Here is a 25,868-nt window from a genome sequence, read left to right on the forward strand (position 1 = left end):
GTGAGCCATTCATGTATTTTTGTTTCTCATTTTGTTTGTGTGTATATATATATATATATATATACACATCTAATTATTTTGTTTTAATTTCTTTATTGGCTTTAATTTTGCTGCAATACATAAATAAAATGAATAGATTATGAATGTAAGTAAGTCTTTATGTAAACTTCATTCCATTGACTATACACAACAGGCAGATGGTTAATGGATATGAAGAGAGTATAACAGAAAAAATGTGGCACATTCAATCTTTTTACTATTTTTTACATTCAATTTTAAATGTTTACCCTTGATTAAGTTATTCAGTTAGGAAAACAAGAGCGTGATCTCACCAGGAAAACGTATTTCACCTTCTACCTTCCTTCCTTTCAGAGGTCTGTCTAATTAGTGGAGTGTTGCCTTTTACCTTCACACTCTCCTCTTCAGTTCTCTTCATTATCTTCAGCTGTGTTTTTATTTCTGCTGATTTCGCCACCAGAACGTTGACTTGATTGCTGGGGGAGAATCCAGTTACTGATTAGGAAGCTGCTCTGATAAACGCAGCTGCACCAGAGCCTCGGCAGAATAGCCCGAAGATGGAGTTGAGAAGATGACTGCCGATGTGAGGGGAAGTTTTTAATAGCTACGAGTATCTTAGTAATGGACTGCAGATGGCCATGTGTTCTTTTGTGCATTTCTGTAGAGGTTGAGAGGTACTGGCTATATTTCCTTCCCTTTTCACGGCTCCATTCTCACCCCGGTGAAGATTCTCCTAATCACAAAGAGAAAAATAGAACATTTTCACATCTCAAAATGAGGGTTGGATGTGGCCTAAAGCTTTCATTATAATTTTCCCTGCGAGAGCCTTATTAGCCCGAGGTGAGATCCATTAATGGTGCATGGCTGTGGTGAATCCATTGGTCTTGATTATAGTATGCAGGCTCAGCCTATTAATGAATAATTGAAAGTGTAACCCTCTCATGTCATAATGTCTATTTGTCTGCACTTAGACACCATTTAGTTTAAGATATTTTTAGGTCCATGTCAGTTCACACATACAAAAAACATGAACGCTCCTCCACTGCTGTAATATTGGCTTCTCGTCAACATTAAAGTTTCCATTATTTGGATTTGAGAAGCAGAAAAGCTGTGGATGTACTGAATCAGAGATAGAGAGTATTTGTAAAGTAGGCAGATGGAAAACTTTAGAGGCCATCTGTTTAGTTTTTTTAAAAGAAGTAAACACACAGCTGTTTCAATTAAGTGTATATTGTGGAGGGAAGGGAGTATAATATTTGGGTTATAATAATAATAGTTTATTATTGCCATAATTTCCATATCCAAGAGTAGTTTCATTGACAAACTTTAGTAGATTAATACACTTGAGTATTTTCTATACTTTCTTTCTTTCTTTCTAGAAAGTTGAAAACAAAGAAATGCTCCTATTTTGAAATGATAGTCATTGCAAGAGAATGATAAAAAATGAGAATTTGATTTTTAGGTTTGATACCATATGCTCCAAAGATGGCTGCAGAGCCATAGAGAAGACACAGTCTTGTCTTTATCACAAAGATGAGAAATGGATTTGAGAGATATCTGGTAAAGGATGTACAGTAGATTTCTGTATAAGAAAACATCCTGAAGAAACTTGTTGTCTGAAAAAATAAAGAAAAGAAGAAAAAAAGTCCTTGGCCAGAAAGTCGAGAGAATACCTTTTCTCCACGTCCTTCTCTACACCGCTCTTTCACTCTTTATTTTCCTCTTGCTACTACTCACTCAATACCTATTCTGTCCGTATCTTATATCAGCTTTTCAAGGCTCGGCCTGATATTGAGGAGCCACATTCAAGGGCATTGTACAGTGTACGGCTCCTCTGAGGTCGGGTCAACTTCCATCATCTAACAAGATCCCCGGGCCTGTTTCATCCTTTTAAAGTCATTTCACTTCACTCTAGTTTTTAGTGGTCTTAAAGACAGATATGTAATGACATGGCAAGCTGCGTCTTGTCATCCATGCAGCAATTGCTGCGTCTTGTCATCCATGCAGCAATTGCAAAGACGATATAAGACAGGAAGAAGCACAAAGGACTCATAGACTCCTGTGACTGAAAAAATATTGAAAACTAGTTCAACTTTTGAGGATATGCAGCATGTATCACCTGTCAAACTGCAACACTGACAAGGGAAATCCATTGAGTTTCTCCCACTTTTGCAACCCATCCAGCTTCCTCTATCGCCTTGCATTTCTCTGGCTGGATGGGCCCCGTAGTACAGAGAGACTGCAGAGTGTCCACCTCTAGCACTTCTAATGAGTTGCATGTCCAATTAAGATGCAGCTGCCTCCTGTGTTGTGAGAGCCATCCTGTTATTGATGTCATCCCTTGATCATTTTCACAGCTGCTTCCAATATCCTGTTCTTTATGAGGGTGCGTTTTCATCTTTTATGTGCTCGCATTTGTGTGCGTATGTTTGTGCAAATATAGACTGTGCAAATACATCTGCACATTTATGTATGGGTTTGTGTGTGTGTGTGCTTCTTTACAAGAGTTCTTGTTTGTGTCAGTGCCTATCCTGATTACTAGTCTTCTGCTGTCTGTCTGTCTGGCCACTGGGGCTGTCTCCTCTGATTGCATCGATTCAGCGCCTCTGCATGCAGCATTAAAAGACGAAAAATGAACAGCGTGCTCTGAGTATGAGGTAATTGGTCTGCACCTAGTTTCTCATGGTTCTCAGGAGGCAGAGGATGAGGGAGATGGAGGGAAAAACTCTACATGTGCACGGCTCTATATGCGTGTATAAGTGCATGTGCGGTACATATATATTATCAGATTATGTTACAGTGAACGGGGTGACACGGTGGTGCACTGGGTAGCACTGTTGCCTCACAGCAAGAGGGTCGCAGGTTCAAACCCGTGGGTAGCGTGGGTTTTCTCTGGCTTCCTCCCACAGTCCAAAGACATGCAGGTTAGGTTAATTGTTGACTCTAAATTGCCTGTAGGTGTGAATGTGAGCGTGAATGGTTGTCTGTCTCTATGTGTCAGCCCTGTGATAGTTTGGCGACCTGTCCAGGGTGTACCCCGCCTTTGCCCAATGTCCATTTTTCTCTCGTAGATGGTTAGATGGTTTCCGGTTCATAAATTCTACTTCTTCTACTGTGTTTGCTGGCGGATTACAGCCATATGTAGCCTTTAGCGCCGACTTCTGACCAAGCTACGCTGTAGACCAGTTTATTCGCTGCAAACCAGTTGATGGAAAAACGCGCCTAATTCGCATTTCTTTATTTGCGACATTTCAAAAGTTTGCTTAAAATTTGCTTGACGATTGATTGGAAACATAGCTAATGTGTTCTGTATTGAATCTTTGCAATTGCTGTCCCAACACCGCTTAAGATTTCTATTGATAAAAAAATAAAGATTTGTGAATGTGCTGCAGCTCCAGCTATCTCATTGTGTGCTGTGTCTGGCTGCATTAGCAAGGTCTTTTTGCTAGCTTTCAGGGAGTGTCTGGATATTGACCTGGAGTGGAAGGATTAGTGCAGGTACTTTAAACAGATCAGTGCCTCAGACCACCTCTCATGGCTTTAAATGGATGTTCTTGGCCAGAGCAACTGTCATGCCACAGGAGAGTGAAAAGATAGGGTATGGGTTCAGGAGACGAGTGGGTGTAAGCCGTGATCTGCAACACCAGTCATAAATATTTTCCTTCAACTGTACGCACCGATTTCACCTGAGATACTAGTTGTTGTCCCGGCTGAAAACACCCATCAAAATTGGTTTCATTGCTTTAAGTTCACTGTGTTTTCTCAGCTGGGATTTTTTAATACATATAATGAGAAAGTTCACACATTGTTGGCTGAATAAACTTGGCTTCAATTGTTGCTTTCTGACATTTCTTATTACCCGGTGAGTTTTTACAGCAAACTGAATGTCTGCTCTTCAATCCCAAAGGCTCAGTAGCTTGGCAACATGCACTGCAGTAATGCCCACACATAGTGTAAACAGGGAAACAGGAAGCGCTCAGGAAAACAGTTACATCACACTTCCCCCACGCATGCATGCACACAAATCCACACTCCAAAAATGTGCAGATATATAGCCAAATATAATTTTTGCTACTAGTGTCAGACACAAGTGCTCTTTTCAATAATGACATGTTCATTTAAGAAAAAATATGTAAACTGTCTCACACTAATAAGAGATATATTTGTGATGCTGGCTGAAGCTAAGACACATAGTCTTGCTTTTAGTTTCCTGTGGGTACTGTAATTATTGCAGTGGTGTTTTGTAGGTTGAAAATGGTGGAGGCAGCAACCACTTTGGATAGCTGAATGACAAGAGAATTACAGATTACAGTTGTTAAAATGGCCTGTGTAATTACAATGTCCAGTGCGTTGAGTTGTTGCTGTCCGATAATGTGGCTAAAACTCTGCCTAGGAAGCTTCGGATATCAGCACAGTCTTCATTTTCAGCTCTGAGCCAAGAAAGGATAAAACAAATTCTGGACAACGAGTGGTGTTATCTACTGTAGATTAATCAGATTCTGCTGCATCAGTGGCACAGGAAACTGTTCAAAACAGCTCATTTTGCAGACCCCCAAGAGGAAGGAGGCTGTTGGGTCTGTAAAAAAAACACCCTCCAGATGATACCTTGGCTGAGCCTAATTGCTGTGAAGTGGGAATTAGCTGCTGTGCGTAGCCGTGCATAAACGAGGCATTTGGGTTTGTCTCCTTCATCAAACTCTGCGCCTCAGATGTGATAATCAGACTGAGGCCGTTCTCCTCAACTTGCTGGTTTGAATACACTGTCACTTTAAGCAGCGATGTTTGCTGTTCCATGCAAACAATGGTTTTGAACAAAATCCTGCAGCTGTTGGGGAGTTTAACCCTTTCTCTAAAAGGTAAACTTTAAAATGTGTCCTCTATAAGATAATCCACTTTGTTCACAATGACTGATTCAGCTGTCTTCTCTATCTCAGAAAGAACTATTTCAGTTAGCTAACAGTGAGTAATGACAAATGACTGTTCAAATTGTCAGTCAGCCCCACATGGCATCAGATTATTTTGACAGAGCCAAGCTGGTTCCCCCTGTTTTCAGTCTTTATGCGAAGCTAGTAAAGCTAACAGACTACTGGCTGTAGCTTCATATTGAGTGTACAGATCATAGACTGTACAGAAAGATGGACAACATGACCGCTCCCCAAAAGTGAAGCCAAAACATCTCGATCACCCCCCTGGTGGCTGGCTGCAGTATAGGTCATAAACCCCGCCTCCTCCATGTTAGCGGATGGGACATGGGCCAAACTAAAAAGTCAAAGTACATGTCAAATAACTTTTTCCGAAAGATGGTGTCTGTCATTTTAGGTAGTTCTTATCACGCTGATGTATTTTCAAGTGTTCATTTTTCTGATAAGTTTAGTTTTAATTAGTTATTTGATGCTATGAAAAGGGGGTGAGACGTCGTGATTGACAGCTGTGATTGACAGCTGCTCTGAGTGAAGTAGTCGTGCAGCCGGAGGCTCAGGAATTGTACAAGAGAGGATATGTAACTTTAACTTTCCATAACTGTCACAAATCTGTGTAATAGAACATGTGTCAATTTGATCATAAATGTAGCTATAGAGATATTATGGTTAGTTATTATGTCTTTCTAGCCTACTGTGGTGCTACCGTAGCAGCTAGGTGGCTATTGATTGGCTCAGTTGGGTATGTGGGCAGGGCCTCAACATCCTGGCTCCACCCCCCATCACTACTTCGCAGACTCTGGCTCCAAATGACGTAAAAATCTCAAAATGTCTGCTTTATTATATTTGGGCTTCACTTTTGTACAGTGGGAGGAAATGGAGACGCATCGTCCATCTACGTATATATCTGTGGTACAGATGAGAGTGGTCGATTTTCTCATCTAACTCTGGGTGAGAAAGCAAATAACCGTATCCCAAAATGTTGAACTATTCCTTTAAAGGGCTCCTTGGAGTCAATTTCAGAACAATATAATACTGTGTTTTATGAAGATTTTTTTGTTTTATATTCTCTTTTTTTTTTTTTTTACCTTGTCAAGCCATTAGCAATCTGACAGCAACCACATATTCATGTGTAGACCTACGTAATGAATTATTAATACTTACCCGTCAAAAGGATGATGTTCTTATAATTAGTCTTTCTATTGCCGTTATTATGTCAATGCTGTCACAATAAACTAATGTGACAATACTGTTTCATAAATAGAATATAGCACATCCTTTCCATCCTAAACATAGACTGTCCAGTATTTTAACATTGCCACAGGTTGAGAGACAGGTGAGGAAGAGTGATTCACACATCATGAAGTCTGAATGACCTCGTCTGGCCAGAAATCTGGTCCACTTCCAGCAGCCTGCATTTAAAATGTTAATGACTTTTTACATCCACTATAGATAGATTGTATGGTTCTGATTTAGTGTTTTTTTTAATTTTTTTTATTGAGGTTCATGGTATTACAGACGTCTCTAATGCACACACACACATTCATATATATCAGCATACAGCGAGCCTCTCAGAGTACCTTGTCGCATCCGGACTGCTCATTGAGGTCAAGAAAAAGGTGCTTCCATCCACTAGCCTCTTTAAAGATTTTTTTTCTGAAATCAAACCAGGGACGCTGCGATTACCAGGGACGTTGCGGTTACCTGGAATACGCTGTAACCCCCCAAGACACCAATGCCCTCCCATGAGCCTCTTTAAAACATACTCATTGGTTTCCGTGACAACAGGCAGCTAACCTGGATATGAACTCTTTGTGACCAGCAGCATTAAAGGAGTGCCGTGTGTCCAAGCATGTTGGATGGCTTTGAGTTCAGACCCCCTCTGCTTTCTTATCACTTGTGGAGAAGTGACCTTTCTGTATCGCTGCTGTGTGCCTTCACTCTTCTTGGCATGATGTTTGATTGCGTGTCTTGTCAACAGTATCTAATCCAGGGGGCTTACGCCTCAATTTCATAGTTCACTCAGGCTTAGGAGTGTCTGTTTTTTAAAGGTGTTAGACATCAGCTGTATTCAAAACCGCATAGTAGTACGTACTGATTTGACCAAAATGTAGCATGTAGCAGGTAGTATGCAGACAAAAGCAAAATCTCCAGTACGCCAAAAACACTTGGATGTCGTACTGATTCGGAAAAAATCTCCAGTATGCATCGGACCAGTCTACCTCGCCTACTGTATCCCACAATGCAAAGAACTGGAACAGTACAGGCTATGGTCACAACAGCAGCCGTTTTTTAAATTTTTCGAATTTATTTCATCACTAAATCCACTTCAGAAGATTTTGGAGGCGAGAAATAAACTGTGTAGAATCGAACAACTAGCCGTGACAGCTAGCTGGTGCCTGCCGGGGTCGCTACCTCACCAGCCGGGCAGTCACGCTCATACATCCCGCTTTGAGGTGGCTAGAGCTCTCTCTCTCGTTGGCTTTTAATATCACAACACAAATGTCCATTATAAATTAACGGGAACCTGTGTTTATCTGCCTTTTTGGAGTTGAAAAGCTCCACAATCGCCCGTGGGCGTAGCTCGCTCGAGAGCCGGCCAGTGATGCTCACAGACCGGCTACAGAGCAGCAGAGTGGCGAGGGAAGAGACGAGGGAAAGAGCTGCAGAGACAACATGACCCTTTTTTTTACATTGCTGTAATATTTGTAGGGATATCGTTTGTTGCTGTAAAAATCAGTTTGAGTAAATGTTGTAGAGTAATGTTTTATATTTACTGTCTCCCCTCGTTAATGATCCTGTCTGTCTTATTTTGCCATGAGCTGTTGGAATAAATTGTGGGTGGTGGAGCTAAACCTGCAGTATCTTTTAAAGTAAACAAACATTGGTCACATACAAAAAATCAAAGTTGTATTTTTGGATAATATTACAATGGTACGAGTTTGTTTTTTGTCCAGTGCTTTGAGAGCTTGTTGAAAGGTTAAAGCCTGGTCTAGCAAAATGAATTGCTTTAACTGTTTCATACTACATACTACTGAGGAACGCAGTATGTACTGTATACTGGATACTGCGTTCATCAGTAGTATGTAGTAGGTGGTTTTGAATACAGCCATCGCTTAGTTTGTTTTCTGACCTGCTGGTACGATTTCCCAAACATTGGGTTCATCTGTGCTCAAATTTCCACAATTTGTTGCACCAGCTAGGTTAGCGCAGAGGAACAGGAGTGCTAGACTCCAACCTTCCTGTATTGTAATATTGATAGCAAGCTGGAAATAAGGAGCTAATTTTAATGCCTAATGTACCTTGATATTTGACAAAGGACACAATGGCCATCATGCCACAGCTTCTCTTAATTACTTCTGGTGTGTGTTTGATTAAGCGCTGCAACGGCATGTCTTCTCTGTGGTGTGAGATGTGTGTTGATGTGTGTGCTGCGGGCACTTGTGTGTTGGCGTGTATGCGTACGCTCTTGTCTTCATGTTGCAGTGGGGGGTAAAATTGATTTGAGAGCCAGAACTGCTTAATCTTCTTTTAAAATTGGTATTCGACAGAAAGCTTATCTCAGAAGCCAGAAAGGAGGAGGAGGAGGAAGAGGAGGAGGAGAAGGAGGAGGGAGAAAAAAAGAGGAGTGGAGGAAAGAAATGAGAGTGGTATCTGTGTCTTTTGCGTCATTGGCTTGATTCTGTATTGACTTCTTTGTTTAGACTTAACTTCATCCGCTGGAGGAAGCATGGGACTGGCATCCAGGGAATGGTAATCTGTGTTTTTGGAGAAGAGCCAACCAAGTAGCCATTTTCAACACTGTACTCACTGTAAGGCAGCTAGAGAAGGGTGTATATCGAAGCACCGTCCCTTGAATAAAACTGATCTGCTGTATTAAAAGAAAGGGACTAGTTTTTCTTCATCATAGTGAAAGAGGTATATTGCTGCTGTTGAGTGTAAAACTAATCTGTGCTGACAAACCCTCATGATATGTAACCACCCAGAAATGATTTGACTGTGGTTCAGTCAAACCAAACTGCACAGCTGCAGAGACATGACTTGATTTGATCTTGGTCTTCAAGATGAAGATTAATCAGAATCATTCAGATGTGGCTGTAAATCAAAATATAATATAATGATGATGTACTGGAAATTGCCTTTATCACTGAACAATATGAATACACATTCAGCAGTTAGGATGGAAGTCTGCACCTGATGAGGCCTTGGTAGTCTGCTGGACAAGGATGGATTGTTCACTCAAAGTTGGGAGTTGCTTCCCCAAGTGAAGGAGTTGAAGTATTTGGGGTCTTGTCCTCGAGTGAGGGTAAGATCAAGCGTGAGATCGACTATCGGATTGTGACTGCATCAGCAGTAATGTGAGCGTTACTGGACTGTTGTGGTGAACAATTTACCAGTTGATCTACAACATGTTCCAACCCTCAATTATGGACATGCGATTTGGGTAGTGACTGAAAAGAATGGGGTTTTGGATTCAAGCAGCCAAAGTTAGTTTCCTTCACATGGTGGTTGGGCTCAGACCGGATAGAGATCGGGCAAGCAGCTCAGACATCAGAAATGAGACAAGAGTCAAACTACTGCACCTTTGCTTGGAAAGGAGCCAGTTGAAGTGCTTCGGGCATCTCAAGGATGCGTCCTGGTCGCTTTCCTACAGAGCTTTTTGAGGCACATCCAACTGGGAGAAGAGCCCAGGCAGAACCAGAACACGCTGGTGGGATTACATATCCCATCTGGCCTTGGACTCCCCCCAGGATGAGCTGGTGGACATGGCTGGAGAGGAGGATATCTGGGCGTCTTTGCCCAGCCTGCTGCCACCGTGACCCAGATAAACAACCAAAAATGATTGAATGGATGAATGGACTATGAGTACCCTGACCACTGATAAACCAAACTAAATGCTCCTTCTTATACTTATAATACAACCAAAGCATTGCTTGAACTTGTGTAGCAAACATTTCTTCAAAAAATATATATAAATCAATACTCTGGACTCTTGTTGCTTAAAGGTGCAATGTATAAAATCTAGCTACCTGCTCCAAACAAATAGGGGATATTATGTCACCTCTACTACTGGCTCCATACAATCTAAATAAATAAAAAAGAATATGCAAAACTAAACAACTGAAACTCTAAGAGCTGGTAATAATAACACAGTTATCTTATAATCTTTGCGTGTGGAGTCGGCCTGTAGTTTACATTAGCCATCTTTGTGTTCACTGTGCCATTAACCGGGAGGCCGTATGGTCCGCGTACGCTTTGATAGTTTGTTTATTGGATCCAAAGTGGCAGAAAAGAGAAAACAACTTGTATTTTCGGGAGACGGACCTTCAGTTGTTTGTTTGTTTTGCTGTTAACTTTTAGCTTAACATTTAGCAGCCTCAACACTGTAACCTCTTCACATTCTGTTGATAATATTAGTTCATTTGTTTGAATGTTTTAAACAAAAATCTGGCCAGATCTTACACATTGCACCTTTTTAAAGAATTGCTGACATATTTCTAAACTGACATCAAAAATATCTCTTATTGTTGTTTTTCTCTCTCTTTCTATCACAGAATACAGCAGCATTTAATTTTTCCTTACGTCTCCATTTCCCAGGTTGCTTTGTGCTTGGGATAGAGCAGACCGTTTATCTACAATATGTCTTGTCTTTCTTTATCTGTAGCTGTATGATGCAACTGGTGATATAAGGTCTATTTAGAGGACTGTAGAGCATGATGAATGGAGCAATGCTGCGGCCTTCTCCTGTGTCTCACATTAAACATAATTTCAGAAATGCTGATATTATGCAATTGCCATAAACTATTCCATCGTAAATACATAAGCAAGATCAGCCTTGCCATTTATCTCTCATTAGGGCTGAGACAGCAAGTGATGGAAGACTCGCCATAAATCAGATGGTTGATTTTAGCATGCATCAGCAAATTGAACTGCATTTTCTTAAGTTGCTGACCAGTGTGTTTAGGTATGATGCAGCAAAACTCATTTTACCTTGAGCCATGTAATGTGGTGTAGGAGGTGCAGAAGTTTCCTGATTCTTCTCATCACACATTGCTATTTGTAACTAAATGTGATCCATGAAATCTGAAAGTGATACAGAGCTTATTTAAAAATTTATATTTGAATATCATTACAGATTATGTAAATTAGCATTTTCTAGGGACTTAATTTATTATGTTGGCATTCACAGACTGATGCCTCATGAGGAGAGGAGGCCTACATTATTCATGGAGATGGAAAATGCTGTAACAAGCTGTGAGAGTAATCTGATGATGCTGATGATGATGCTGATGATGATGATGATATTATTGTCCCCTGGGAGAAATTAATTGTGGGTGACAGGTTGTCAGTTGACATTACAAAACAACAATATAACAACAACACATGGAACTACAGTGAACCATACATGTAATTCATAAACATAATAGTGCTACTAGGAGTGGGCGATACATCGAATATAGTCGATGTAGCGCAGCTTGTCCGACGCGTGGTATATAAAATGACTATATCGCGAACATCAACTACAAATTGTCATGTAATGTTTTTAAGCCACCCTGCCCGGCATGAAACTCGCTTTGGCATTTCCTTCTCTCACTCCGGCTCCCTCTCAGAAACACACACACATACGTCACAGACTCCGCCTCCATCCAGACCTCTCTCCTGGGCGAGTGTGTGTGACGTATTCGGCTGGCGTGTTGTTGTATTTGGAGGGAAGCAGCGGAGAGAGAAAGCCCGCAGCCCGGAGAAAACGAGTACGGAAGTGAGAACACGACCAAGGCAAACAGAACCAGCCCAGAAGCAAATGAGTCTGGTTTCCTCGCTTTCCAAAGCAATCGCATATGACATAAAAGTGCAAAATGCAAAAGAAATCACGGCCGCTGTAAACACCTACATCACAACGCCGGTTAGCGTAGTTGAAAATCCCGGATTCAAAACACTCACTAAGACACTTGATCCAAAATACGAACTGCCTGGTTGCAAATTTTCTATAGTGAGAGAAAAGTTGGCCAACCAGCTAACAGAGGTGACCCACTTCTCCACATCTACCGATCTGAACGTCCAGATAACATAACCAAAGCTGTCAGCCTGAATAAGTGGACAAGACTGCAGTTTAGGCCACAGGCTACGCCTCGCAATTGGTGGGTCTTTCTACAGTGCTGGGAAAATAATATTTTTTATTATCAACAATGTTATAACAGCTTACTGGTAAAGATAACAATAAGTTACTTTACACTTATTACACGCCATTAAAAACTCTGTGTGTGTGTTATGTATTTATCAAAATATATAAAGCATGTATTTACAGATAACTATTTGGTTAAAGTGAATACTGTTGGATAGTGTTCTGTTAAATTTAACTTGTGATTTTTAATCTTTTTGCATGTAAGATTAAAATTGTTCCAATAGAAACTACTAATGACTATAAACAAGAAGGTTTTAATGCAGACATATGCTGCAGGGACTACAAGAATCATCATATTGGTGTGATTATATGCATCAAAGGGTTAAATCGAGCATTAATGAAGTGCTTAGAGGATATTTGAAAATATCGCGATATACACCGTGTATCGCGATATTGCCTAAAAATATCGCAATATTATTTTTAGGCCATATCGCCCAGCCCTAAGTGCTACTATATAACTGACAGGGACAGAGTATCCCCAGCATGCTCTCTATGAGGCTGAGGCACCTCGTGCAGTCCTAAGCAGCTCATATTTCCTGTTTAAAAAACGAACTGGGTCATTCACAATAATGAATCCCTTCCTAAAAGCACAATTCTCAGACGTACTCTAGGTGTCACCGTGCTTAGACACGCCACAGGGATTTTGCTGGCCGTACTCCCAATTTTATTCATCTTGATTTCGCTGCTAACTGTAGAGGAGTGAAACCGTGCAGCATGAGAGGATGTAACACAAATGAGCAATAAAAGAACATCACTAAATGTCTCTCGACTGTAAACTGTAACCCTCCCTCGATATTTATTTCTGTCCTCCTGAATTAAGATCACAACTCCTGTGTCATCACAATATTCAACTAAAATGTGATCCGTAGGGTTAGCTCACTCCTACGGAGTTTCTCCCTCAGTCTGTTTAAGGAGTGAATAAAATTGGGGAATTAGACACAGCAATATTCACTTTAAAATATTTTGGCCCTTCCTTCAATGGAGGACAAAAAAAGCACCCCAACATATGTTTTGGGTGATCAGCATGATAAAGAATGTTCAACATACAGTAGCCTATACATTAAGGTGTCTTCAGTGCACCTTGCCCTCCAATGATGAAACTGCAGGAACCATGATGTATGTATAATCTGATGTAATATAATTCAATGTAATTACTGTCTCCCAAAAGGTAAAGGCAATTTGACTCAAGCAATTTAGTTGGACTATAAATATAATAATATAGACTATCACGGGGCTAACACATAGAGACAGACAACCATTCACGCTCACATTCACACCTACGGGCAATTTAGAGTCAACAATTAACCTAACCTGCATGTCTTTGGACTGTGGGAGGAAGCCACAGAACCTGGAGAAAACCCACGCTAACACAGGGAGAACATGCTATAATAAACATAATAATAATAATAATAATAATAATAATAAATTTAACTTATATAGTGCTTTTCTAGGACTGAAAGTCGCTTTACACTGAGTGTATTTTTGAGTGCATTCATTCACACAGTGATGAGGGGCCTTCCAAAATTGCATATTATGCACTACATACTCAATAGGTTTACTATAGTTCAACATACTTTTGTGTGAATAAACTGTAATATGTATCTTTTTGGACGTACTGAGTAGTAGTTTACGTCGTCACTTCCTTTGAGCCTCCTTGCCAGTTGCAGACGTGTAACCATGGTAACCCATGCCAACTTCATGTGACGAAAACAACGGTTTGTGAGAATCAAAGTCTGAATTAATTTAGAATATATATTACGCCAAGCAAAGTGAAATCTTATACTTACAGTTAAATTGAAGTGTTAGTGAGCTGTCTGTCAACGTCCGTTATGAATGTTGTCGTTACTGCCGCATTGCATTGTGGGATATTTATGCCGCTGTAGTATCCACCAGAAATAGTATGCAATTTGTGTACTATTAGTTTCATACTAAGGTTTCGGACATACTAAAATGTCTCACATGCTGTTTTAGTGTACTAAATAAGATGAATGAATTGCAGAAAAAGAGCAGTTAATTTAAAATATGTGTCATTATTATTATTATTATTATTATTATTATTATTATGATTATTATTATTATTATTATTATTATTATTATTATTATTATTGTTAATCATAATAATCATGAGAGCTCCACTTCAACTTTAAGTGTGTTTGTTGATCACTAAATCACACAAATCTCTCATACTCATTCTAATATTTAGCAACCCCTAGTTGAATTGAGACAAATGTGTGTTTGTTGATGTCACATGCAGTGCTTCCTTGTACATACAGTATGAGGATGCCAGTATTGGGTGTGCTGACATGTTTTTGCAGGCCGACATAGACATAGCATAATTGTGTATGTCTGCACATGTATATGATCATGTGCATGCATGTTTTTCTACGCATGCATGAGTGCACATTTATGACAGTACCTAAGCATATTTTCTGTCTCTGTGTGCATATTTGTGCATGTTTGCCTGTATGTGTAAAAGCCTGCGGTGTGCTAGGAGAAGGCGGAGGCATCAGCAATGCCTGCCAGCGGTGGGAAAGCAGCTATTGGTGGGTTCCCAATTGTAGACAGAGTCATGGGGAATAAGCTGCTACGATTAGGTAGAGCTCCGGTCTGGTATCTTTGTTTGTTGTGGAGCTTAAGTTCTTAAGCGAGTACTGCTTAGAGGTGAGGCCTCAGACTTGCATTCCTTCCTCTTCCTGCCTTTTTTTTCTCTTTACGTCATCCTCCCACTCAATCGTATTTTCCATTTTTCTTCCTCTGATGCCTTCTAGAAAGGAGAGTGAAAAGACATGATAAGAGGGTTCTAATCCAGCAAAGCCAGAAAACAGAGACAATGGTTTTTTTTTTTTACCTTGTGGTAAAGCAGGGTGAGGCACTAGAACTCTTTGCGTCACTGCTGTCTTTGGTGCATTTATTGTCAAATTGCCCATAAAACACAAGTGTGTTTACTGGGGAGAGGGTGCTTGTACGTACACCTCATTTCCCAGTTGAATTCTCTCTCTCTCATTATGCATCCACTCTCACACACTCACAAAGACATGCAAACATGCAAATCTCCTGCACACAAATCTATCATGAACAGAGCAAAAAATGCAGATGCAACACGACCATGCACATGAAAAATACACACATGGACACAGCCAAGAATCTTCTTCACACACACATGCGCACACTCTCCTATCCGGGACTGGTGATTAAAAGCCATCATTATCTTGCTATGGCCGTAATGAGAATCACACACCTGTTTTCCACAGCTGTTGCCGATCACAAGCTGTCGTCATTCACTCTAGGACCAGACGCTTCGGAGGTGATGACTATGTGATGCCATAAATCACCAGCCGAGAATCTAGTCACCACGGAAACAGGCCTCATTAGAATCATCTAACCAAAGAGAGTCGTCCTTTACCTCTGCACTCAAAGTTGTGGAGCAGAGTGGGCTTTAGTCACTGTAGCTCTCAGCCTAGCCTTTCGGCACTAATGCATGCAGGAGAAATATACTGTAGCGTGAGCTCATCATCATGTGTGCAATCAGAGGGCCCAGTAATGCCCGGCTTCATGAGTCATGGAGCTTTTGTAGAGGTCACATATGGGCTTGAGCATGGCTGACATAAGAGAACATAATATTTTCCCCATTCTCTCAGTGCAGTCAAGCACGCACATGAATTCACAATGCATTCACACAAAGACTTCGGTTTGCAGTATTGGATTGGTTTTGTGTAGGAGCTATTTTCCATTTTATTTTGCAGTCTAAGCACACTTTCACAAGCCATAGTCCGTTCGGCTGGTCCGAATCAGAGTGAAATTGATACTTTTGGTTAGTTTTCTATTTAGTCTGGTTCAGTTTCACAGTGCACAAATCAAAGCGGACCAAATTTAAAAAAAAAAAAAAAAGTTGCTACGGGGCGTGTATGGAGTGAATTTTTTCATCTGGAGAGCTGCCACTTCTATGCAGGGAATCATGGACTTTGATGCAGATGCATTGTTCAAAGTTTTTTCACTTTGACTCAGCACTGAGACTTTATTTAGCATATTCTGTGTGTTCTCTTCGTTTTGTCAAGCAAACATCGGACTTCTGCAGAAGTCCAGGTCAGTCCTCTCGCACTCATGTTAACCTGTCGTTTACCTGTGTCCATCTCAACAAACCCCAGCGCAGGCAGCCTGTGTTTTGGTTCGCTTGGAAACAAACCTAAACCACCTCTCGCAAGCAATCTCAGACCGGTTGTTTTGGTCCACACCAGAGTACAATTACTGCGTTCACAGCTGCCCAAACGAACCACACCAGAATTTGATTAAACTAAATGTTGGCTTGTGAAAGCGCCTTAATTCATATACAGGCCTGTCTTGCCACACTGAGAAATGGGTCTGAGAGCCTGTGTATCCCTAACGTCTTTAAAGCTGGTATCTTTGCTGCCCGTAAACCTACTATCTCTCTATAAATGTCACCGCTGACAATTTGTGGATGGACGATGTGACATCTCCACCAGCGTCTTCCACTAAAAGGCTTTTTGCCACTTGCACAAGACAACTCATCGACATTCCTGAATAATGACGGACAGAGTGGACAAAGATGGTTACGAAAGAGTCGTTGACGTTCCATTTATGCCTTTCTTTTGAGCCACTTGTTACCAGAATCAATCATGCAGGCTTATGAGATGGCAAACTGTCTAGACTGTGATTAAATATAGTTATTTAATAACAAAACATACAATATTTGGTTCTACCCTGAAAGCCAAGTAAATATCATTAAGTCTGTGTTAATCGTATCAACAGCCAAAATAATGTGTTTTTTATAGCAATGCCCTGGATACATATTCAATTAGGATGTGTAAATCCCTTCTTTTAATGTGTGCGACTCTTCCTTCGTAGATTCAACAGTGACATAGTAGGTGTTGAGGAGTAGTTCAGAGGATAGATTTATTGACTTCTGGCTGCGGGCCAATTGAGCAAGGGAGTCATTTTCCATATGCCTGTCTACCTGTGTGTCTGCCCTTTTTAATAAGGCACTGCTTATCAACATATCCATGGGCCTCGTAGCTTCCCTTCGCTGTCTGTCTCACTGTTTGGATTCATAAAAGTAACTGTGCAAGAGCATTTTAGCTGCATTTTCTTTGAGTCTGCCTTTCTGATTGTCACTCCATCCATTCACACTGTGGTCGGTCTGCCTGCGATCAACAACAGGCTGTCAACCTGTCTGACCAGGAGAAAACAGAGAGAAAAAGATATCAGGACTGCAGACAGGGAGGGGAAGGGCATGGATACAGAGTTGATGTATGAAAAGTGAGAGGTGAAAATTAGACACCAATATTCAATTAGATACCAATATTGAGTTTTGTATTATATTATATTATATTATATTATATGACTGGAGGTGTAGGCAACAAGGATAAAATCCTCTACGACAAATTTTATATCATGGTATATATTGTGATATAATACATTTTCTGTTATGTCAGTATATCAGTTCACTCACATCAAAGGATGCAACGCTCTGCAACGGCGATACGATACGTATCATGATACAGGGGTTACGATTCAATATATTGCAATTGCGATATAATTGCGATTTTTTAAAATAGAATTTTAGGGAAACTGTTATAGTATAAAGATCACACGACCATATGCATAAAATCTGAGTAAAAAAAGAGTTTTTTGCTATCATAACAGTGGGATCTGCATTTATCACAGTCCCTGTAACATCCAACATCATAGCACTACTTTAAGAGGGCACACAGACAGCAGGCTCCAACTTGGCTCTGATTGGTTGTTTTCCTCCGGTCCGTGAAATCTTGCAGATGCCGTTAGGAGCACCGGAGGACACAGAGGATCATGATTTTTTTTAAGATTACCTGTCTCATATTCTATTGTCAGGATATAGCGATCGTTTTATAAAAATAACTTTTTTTAATCATATTTGCTCCGATTCTACGCACTGCTGCTTTCACTGAGTTAATCTTTGCATGTAAACTATTAATTAAAAGTAATGACAGTGTTTTTGAGAATCAATACAGTATCACAAAATATAATATCGCGATATTCAATATTTTCTTACACCCCTAGGTGTGAGTTGCACTTTATTTTGTGTTACCACACTTCAGCGGAACAACATTGTGCAAATTTTGTGAACGTTTTTGATATATAATTTGGTGTTGGTCTTGTCAGCAATGTTTTTGAGACAGGTCAATGTTTTGTTCCAGGTATCCGTTTCATCAGCAGTTCTATAAAACTCAGTATTGACTGACTTGCAATGATATTAAAGTGTTATCTGAATGCGGAAGAAATATTTATCTTACCAAAGATACTTCATTTGTCCAACTATTCATCCATTGGATCTTGTAGCTACTTGTCCTGCACAGGGACGTGATGGGAATCCTCTGCATCCTTATCAGCATGTCCTGGGTCTGCCCATATGGTGTGCTCCAAAGGGAAGTTCCTTGGGCCACTTCAGTTCACCAGTGACAATATGTGCTTTTTGCACATCTGATGTAATCTGAGTGTCACTGTGGTCATATTTGTCTTCCCTGTTTGTAGGCTCGATCTCCTATCACCCCTCATTAGTTGTTCAGACATCATCTGTGACATCGTTAGAATTTTGCAGGCATTTTCGTCAAGGAGGAGGACTCTGCATTTAGATATCAAAGGGTGAATGCTGTGGGGAGCGATGAGAGGGGGTGCTGAATATGGGAGGCTTGACTCCGATCAATAGGCTTGCACTGGGATGGAGAGAGAGTGAGATAAAGAGAGAGCAGTTTTCTCACCACTGCAGAATATTGATATACACTCCCAGCCTTTCTCATTACTGTGTGTGTGTGTGTGTGTGTGTGGGGTGTGTCCACTAAACAGCGCTGGGAGAAGGGGTTCCAGGAGTCATATACAATGTGCCCCGATGCTTGTTTAAGCACAAATTACATCTCACTGCAGTCAATAGATTGTCCTGATAACTTCTGTCTATATCTGTCTCCCCCCTTCTCTCCGTCCCTCCCTCTATCTCCCTCCACCTCTTTTCTCTTTCTAGGTAAGTAACAAAACAGCAGAGATTTTATCTGAACATGAGGTGGTTTGAAAGGTAACGTAATCATTGTTGATTTTTCTGTTTTCATGGGTATGATTATCTTTACAGTGGTCAAAAACTTGATGACTGAACCCCAGTTATGTCGTTAAACCGTCTTCAGCATCACTTGACTCGACTATTTCTTCAAGTACATCTTTCATAACTGTAAGCAGCTATCGTGTAGACATGATAGTGATCAAATAAATACAAATTATCTCTCAGAATATAACACCAGCCACATAATAAAATCTCATCTCTTTTTTATCACTAACTGTAAGGCTGCCAGTCCGTTTTATGGGCCTGCCATGAGCAGTGTGTGCCTGCACTGCTTTCGCCTAATAGTGGTGTTGTGTTATGCTGCTAATCTGTTTATCTAATCAGATGCTGAGGTTAGGGGGTCTATCTCATTAACTTGCAGAATATTGATTTCCTGTGTTTAGTGCAAAGTGCTCTGCAGCAGCCTGCTTCTACATTCCCAGATGGGAGGAATGCAGGTTGCTTTCCCCGTAGCTCATCAATCGATCCCGCCTCAGTTCAGGGTTGTTGTGCTGTGTGTGTGTGTGCGCGCTTGTGTGTGCCTGCAGTCATGCCTTGGTGTAAAAATAGCTACCAAAGCAGATTGATTGCTAGAGAGACATGTTTTATGTTTAGAGTCAGCTCGAGATAAAGACAGAAAGATGGATGGTGGTGAAAAAGATTTGGCTATTAGCATTGTTTTAGCACTCTTCCTCTAGATTAGGCTATAAAAACATAACATTATCTATGCTTTAATGCATTTCTAATTCATGAAAGATAATCTAGTGCACCTTGCACTGCTGAGGCTCTGACACCTCGTGTTAGGGTTGCAATCAATAGCCTTCCATAAATTCTAGTAAGAAAACGGCTCACATACAAATTAGGGTCTTGAATCTGGCGATACAATATGTATCATGATACAGGGGTTACGATTCAATATATTGCGATGCAGAAAGCAAGGCAATATATTGAGATTTTTTTAAATCTTATTTTAGGGTAAAAAAATGTATTCAGTAAATACCCCCATATGCTTCAGATCTGAGTAAAAAAAAAAAGATGTGCAGTCACAACAGTGGGATCTGCATTTATCACAGTCCCTGTAACATCCTACATCATAGCACTACTTTGAGAGGGCACATACTGTACACTGAGAGGGCGCATCGCTTTGCAAATGAAATAAAGTACTGACTGAGTTAATCTTGGCATATAAACTATTAAAAATCGATACAGTGGTTTTGAGAATCGATACAGTATCACAAAAAATAATATTGCAATAGTCGATATTTTTGATATTTTCTTACACCCCTAATCCAAATTCTTTACAAATGCTTCAGTGTTTGAAATAAATCCATGGTCGTCGTGGATGATTAGCTTGATATAGTTTTATTTCTTTGTTAACAGGGAAATTTGCAACTATGTAAATATTAAAAAAAAAAAAAAAAAGGTCTAAGTTAGCTCCAGCAACCATGTGGCTGTGGCTTATGGCCTCTAAAACGTTTATGGATCAAATTGATTGTACGTGTTGCATTTCTGCTCTTCTGCTGCTCGGCAGTGTTTTTATAATGAATGGATCGTCACTTCGGCTGCCGTTGGCCAGATTATGATAAATGTGTGGGAGTGGCTTCTCTAGTATGGAGCACATCAATGTGAATGTGTGTCGTTTGCTGCATTGAGGGTGGTGTGTGTGTGTGTGTGTGTGTGTGTGTGAATGTGTGTGAGGGCAATGCGTCATTCTGCGACTTGCAGAAGCCCAGGAGCTCCCCTTTGGTAGCTCCCATGCTGCTTCTATCCGTTATGTAACAATGCTGTTCTCACACTATTGCATGTTCTCTCTCTCTCTCTCTCTCTCTCTCTCTCTCTCTCTTCCTCTCCTCATCCCTCTCTACTTTTTTGTTTTTGTGTATGTATGTGCAGAGGGTAGCAATTCTTGGAGTTGTGTTTGGGTGGGATTTAGGGGATCTTTTTGTGCTGACGTGGAGAAGTATGTGCCACAATGCAGCAGACAGCAACTTGTAGAGACGTCCAATCAGTATTCAGTATTTGTTCTCTCATTTTCTTTTTTGTCTATTCCTTGCTGTCTCTGTCTCTTTCTGTCTGTGCCTTCCTTGTAGTATAACTGTATTCTCTCTTTCTGTGTATCCGTGCATCCATCCCTTCCCACTCATTCTCTGCAGCATGCCCTCCTGTGATACAGCTGGAGTCACAGTTGGAGAGAGCAAGGTTTTTTTTTATGAGTACTCCCTTTATACCACACTTTTAAGAGAATTCAGTTATGCGCCAGGGAGTTATTACCTCTCTTATAAAGAAAAAAATAGACAGAGAAAGTGGTTTGGAGAGGAAGTAAGGGGGGAGAGAATGAATTTAAATCTGTAATTTCGAGGAAAATCATTTTGTGTTGAGTCTAAGCTACACACTACAGATATATTTAAGACTTTTTATATTTATATTTTCTGATATAAATGGAATTAGATATTTTTAATGAATCCAAAAATGGCATCCGTCTGATCAATTTTTCCCTTTTACACAATGGCTGCCTGGATGATGTCTGCACCAGACCATGCTTGGACAATAGATGGCCCGCTGTACATAAGTGTGCCATGGAAGCAGCTGTTTTATAGTCAGTGGGAGCAGGTGTCAGCATGGCATACACATTACCTTTGTTGACAGTTTTATTGATAGCAGTAACATGATATTTTGTTGATCTCACTATTTGTTTGCAGCCTTCACAGCACAAGTCACTGTGTAGGGTCACATACAGAACAGCACACCTGCAGCTGGCAGTGTGTTGCGTGTAAAGGAAAATCCAGCCTAAAACATTGTAGCATGGCTGTTGGAGATGTACATGTACCTTATACTGTATGTCAGGGTAAATGTTATAATTTGGTGAATTGCTATCTGGAGTGCCTACCAACCCACAAGCTGTGAAATAAGACAACCCAGTCAGTTTTTTTGTGGGCTGCCTGGATCAGAAATAGGCAGACATTTTTTCGGGAATCCTGTGGGCCGTGGGATTCCCGTGGGATGGGATTCATTTTCACTGTTCATCACGTGACTGGGACAGGACAGGAAAAAAAGCGGGACACGAATCATATAATCAGTAAAGATGCACTGAGCCTCAGATATAGACGATTCTGTGCCGGTCAAATCTACACGCATGCGCCGCACAATAGTTCATGTTGCGAGCCGCACAGACAGTAACCGACTAGTCATAGCCAGAGTGTTGCCAAATAGCAATGGCCGGCTCTTCTGCCAACAGTTGCTAGGTCTCTCTCTCTCCTCTTGCTAGGAGGACACCGCTCGCCGCTAATAAATTGATAAATACATAGTTTTAGATTGATAAATAGTTGACTCTAAAGAATGACGTTTTCTCTGCTTCTTTTCTGTAAATACTATTTAAATATCATATAATTTATTCAGCATACAATTGAATTATCAAACAATGTTTGTGTATGCTGTCAATTATGGTTCTTTGAACAAAATCAGAATTGGCCAAGACAATGGTTTTCGGGACAGCCCTAATAAATATGCAGTTCTAATATGAATAATCCCGTGAATGAGATGGGAGTCATTCTTTGGGATTGGGACGGGATACAATTTTTTTTAACTTACTCTGTCATGGGATTGGGATACAATTTTTTTGTGGGAGTGGGATGGAACAGGAGTGAAAATCTACTCCTGTGTCACCCTCTAATCAGAAAACATGTGATCTAACAAGCCTACAGTATGTCACTTGAATGTTCACTAGAATATTCCGCACTCCATCTGAGTATCTCGACCCACGGTTTGAGAACTACAGTACCTTTGCAAAGGTGTGGCATATTTTTCTCGATAGCCAATGGGGGCTTAAAGAGACAGGGGCTAAAACGAAGTGTTTCAGCTGGAGGGTGAATACAGGTATATTCAGACAGACAGTATGATAAAAACATTAAAGCATGTAAACACATTCTTGTAGAAACCCAAAACACAAGTATATGAACCTGAAAATGAGCACGATACGTCCCCTTCAACTTTTAACAGCTCATAAAATTTCTAACTTATACAAGAGGGAAAAACACATCAGCTGTGTATAAAGTAACACAAATCATAATGTTCTCCAACTAGCACTGGAGTGCAGTTGTTTTCATGTGCAGGTAGACGCCATCTCTCACGGTAAAAAATGAGCAGGTTGTGAGAGAGTGGGCATCACACTTCATTATAGAATAATTCCTAGAACGTACTGAACGTCAGGGAGCTTTATATAACACATCCGAGGGTGGAATATTCCTCAGCGGTCTCTTCAGGGGGGTGAATACCTGCTAGTGGTGGTGGTGGGGGGGGTGCTTTTTGCTCAGTGCTCTTCCCTGCTGTGTCAGCTTCCCCAGAGGTCAAATTTCTGTGACTGTTTTCAACAAATATGACACACCATATGGTTTATAGTTTCCAGTAAAGCAGTAGGTTCTTCCTTTGATCTCATGTTATAAAAATTTAGAGTTGTGGTTAATGCCTCTGCACTCGCCTGCCTGTTGGAGCCTGCAACTACATCAAACACACACAGATGGTACAGAGAGGCACATCCATATGCTTGTGTACACATGCAGGCACACAGTACTCGCACAGTCATTCACATTTGCATGTTTTTCAACCACAAGTTCACATATTCAAACCTGAAAGGCACACAGACAAGTCAGCTGCGACTCCTCTGGACTCAACATATGTTTGCTTTTGACTGCGAGTTCCCTTTATTGTGATCCATTTCAATTCTTTTGACAAAAAAAACAAAACAGTCTTTGCTTCTTAGACAGAGAGCAGAGAGAGTGTGAGACTGAATGAGTTGCTTTCAGTTCAACGGAGGATGTCGTAATTGTTCATCCTGCTAAACTTAACCTGCACCAGCCTCACACAGATTTCACGCAAATGTAACAAGCCTTACACTGATCGCTTCTCACGTCAACCCCCACACCGACTTTCCCAGAATCTTTACACATCTTAAAACGTTTTCCCTCCCATCTCATCTGCAGTTGTACAACACTGCATCTTATAAAACATTTACTTGAACTGTCTCCACTTTGTGCTTCTCTTTTCTTCTCTTCTCCTCTCTTCTCACCTTCAGGTATCTTTCAGAGCACTCATCTCACATCGATCACTGGCAGTAGCTCTCTCTCTCTCTGTCTCTCTGAGTGACGAGGACCTATTGTACAGTAAAAATGTTTGATGTTTTCTCTGGTTTTTCTGCCATTTCTCCGTTCCTTTTCTCAGCTGTCTCTGACTTGAAGCCACCCCCCCTCCTGCCTGGGGTTTCTAGTGAGCTGACAGGTTTCATTTTGTGATGGTGAGGTGTGGATGAAAGAGGGGTGAAAGTTTGACTTTTAAATGTCATGGGAGCCATGACGGCAGACAAGGGTGGCAAGGCCATCTCAGCATGCTCCCCAGCATTTCCTGTCACATCCAATCAAGAAGTAAACACAGAATACTATCATCGCCATGATATTCAGGCAGTAATACATCACTGGTAGGGATGCTAATTTATATATTTTTTTATCTAACCGATAACCAGCCCTCGTTAACCGCTTATTAACAGTTAACCGACAAGATTAGTGCGTCTCATGCAGCGGTGCTATTTTTAGTGCCTAATAAGCCGCCCAGCTGCAACGAAAAGCCGATGCACAAACAGGTTAAATCCATAATTTATCACCAGCTGCAGTGTATGTGCAAAACAGACAACTGAATCCCCAGATCACCGGTCCGGGAGAGTTACAGTAGCAGCCACGATGCTGCGTGCATTGTCCCACAGTATCATTTAGTTTAGCTGCGAGGTTGTCAGCTGTGTGTCTGCCCGGCGTAACGTAAGTGAGTGTCCGATAGACCTTGTCTTTTTAGTTTGTGCTACGTTCGCAGATGTAGCATTGCTAGTGGCTTCGTGCTCGCCGTTAAATAGGAGTGAACGCCCAAAGTCAGCTGATGGAGTCGGAGCCGGTGAGAGAGAGAGAGAGACATAGAGACTTGTGAATGAATGAGAGTGTAAAGAGGGTCTTCCTTACTGAACGTGCACATAAGCTGCATGAGTATGTTTTGTGGCCACAAACTGCCATTGTTTAACCGTCCTGCCTAGACTTATTCATGCCTTTCATCATTATCTCAAACATTTCACATTTCATTAGCTGAAAGTACCATTAACAACTTTTTCAAATTTGTTTTTCTCTCCTTAGGGCGCTTTCACAAGCCAACATTTAGTCTATTTTAATCAAACTCTGGTGCGATTCAACCCCTGGTGTGGTTTGTTTGGGCAGTTGTGAATGCAGTAATAATAAAACAACCGGTCCAAGACTGCTTGTGAGAGGTGGTCTCGGACCGGTTGTTGTGTTATTACTGCGTTCACAACTGCCCAAATGAACCGCACCAGGAGTGCCCAAGCAAACCAAAACACAGGCTTCCTGTGCTGGGATTTGTTGAGATGGACATAGGTAAACAACAGGTTAACATGAGTGGGAGAGCACTGGCCTGAACTTCTGCAGAAGTCGGATGTTTGAAAATATGCTCAAATCATAACATGGCAAACTGCAGCCCAACAGGCAACAACAGCTGTCAGTGTGTCAGTGTGCTGACTTGACTATGACTTGCCCCAAACTGCATGTGATTATCATAAAGTGGGCTTGTCTGTAAAGGGGAGACTCGTGGGTACCCACAGAACCCATTTTCATTCACAGATCTT

General features: G+C 40.9%; 1 protein-coding gene across 9 annotated transcripts in view; it reads left to right on the plus strand.

The window, feature by feature from the left end:
- Window positions 1–25,868, plus strand: part of pde4d (phosphodiesterase 4D, cAMP-specific) — a 218,555-nt gene that overhangs the window by 115,375 nt on the left and 77,312 nt on the right. The window contains exon 1 of one of the 9 annotated variants that reach the window (XM_037779048.1): window positions 24,529–24,668. The exons of the other annotated variants lie outside the window; for them this stretch is intronic. Coding sequence (XP_037634976.1) covers window positions 24,535–24,668 — 134 coding nt within the window. The 5' untranslated portion in view covers window positions 24,529–24,534. Of the gene's footprint in view, window positions 1–24,528; window positions 24,669–25,868 lie in introns of those variants that run through there. 9 annotated transcript variants of the gene reach the window in all.

Source organism: Sebastes umbrosus, chromosome 8, assembly GCF_015220745.1.
Source record: "Sebastes umbrosus isolate fSebUmb1 chromosome 8, fSebUmb1.pri, whole genome shotgun sequence".
In the NCBI taxonomy this organism is placed as follows: domain Eukaryota; kingdom Metazoa; phylum Chordata; class Actinopteri; order Perciformes; family Sebastidae; genus Sebastes; species Sebastes umbrosus.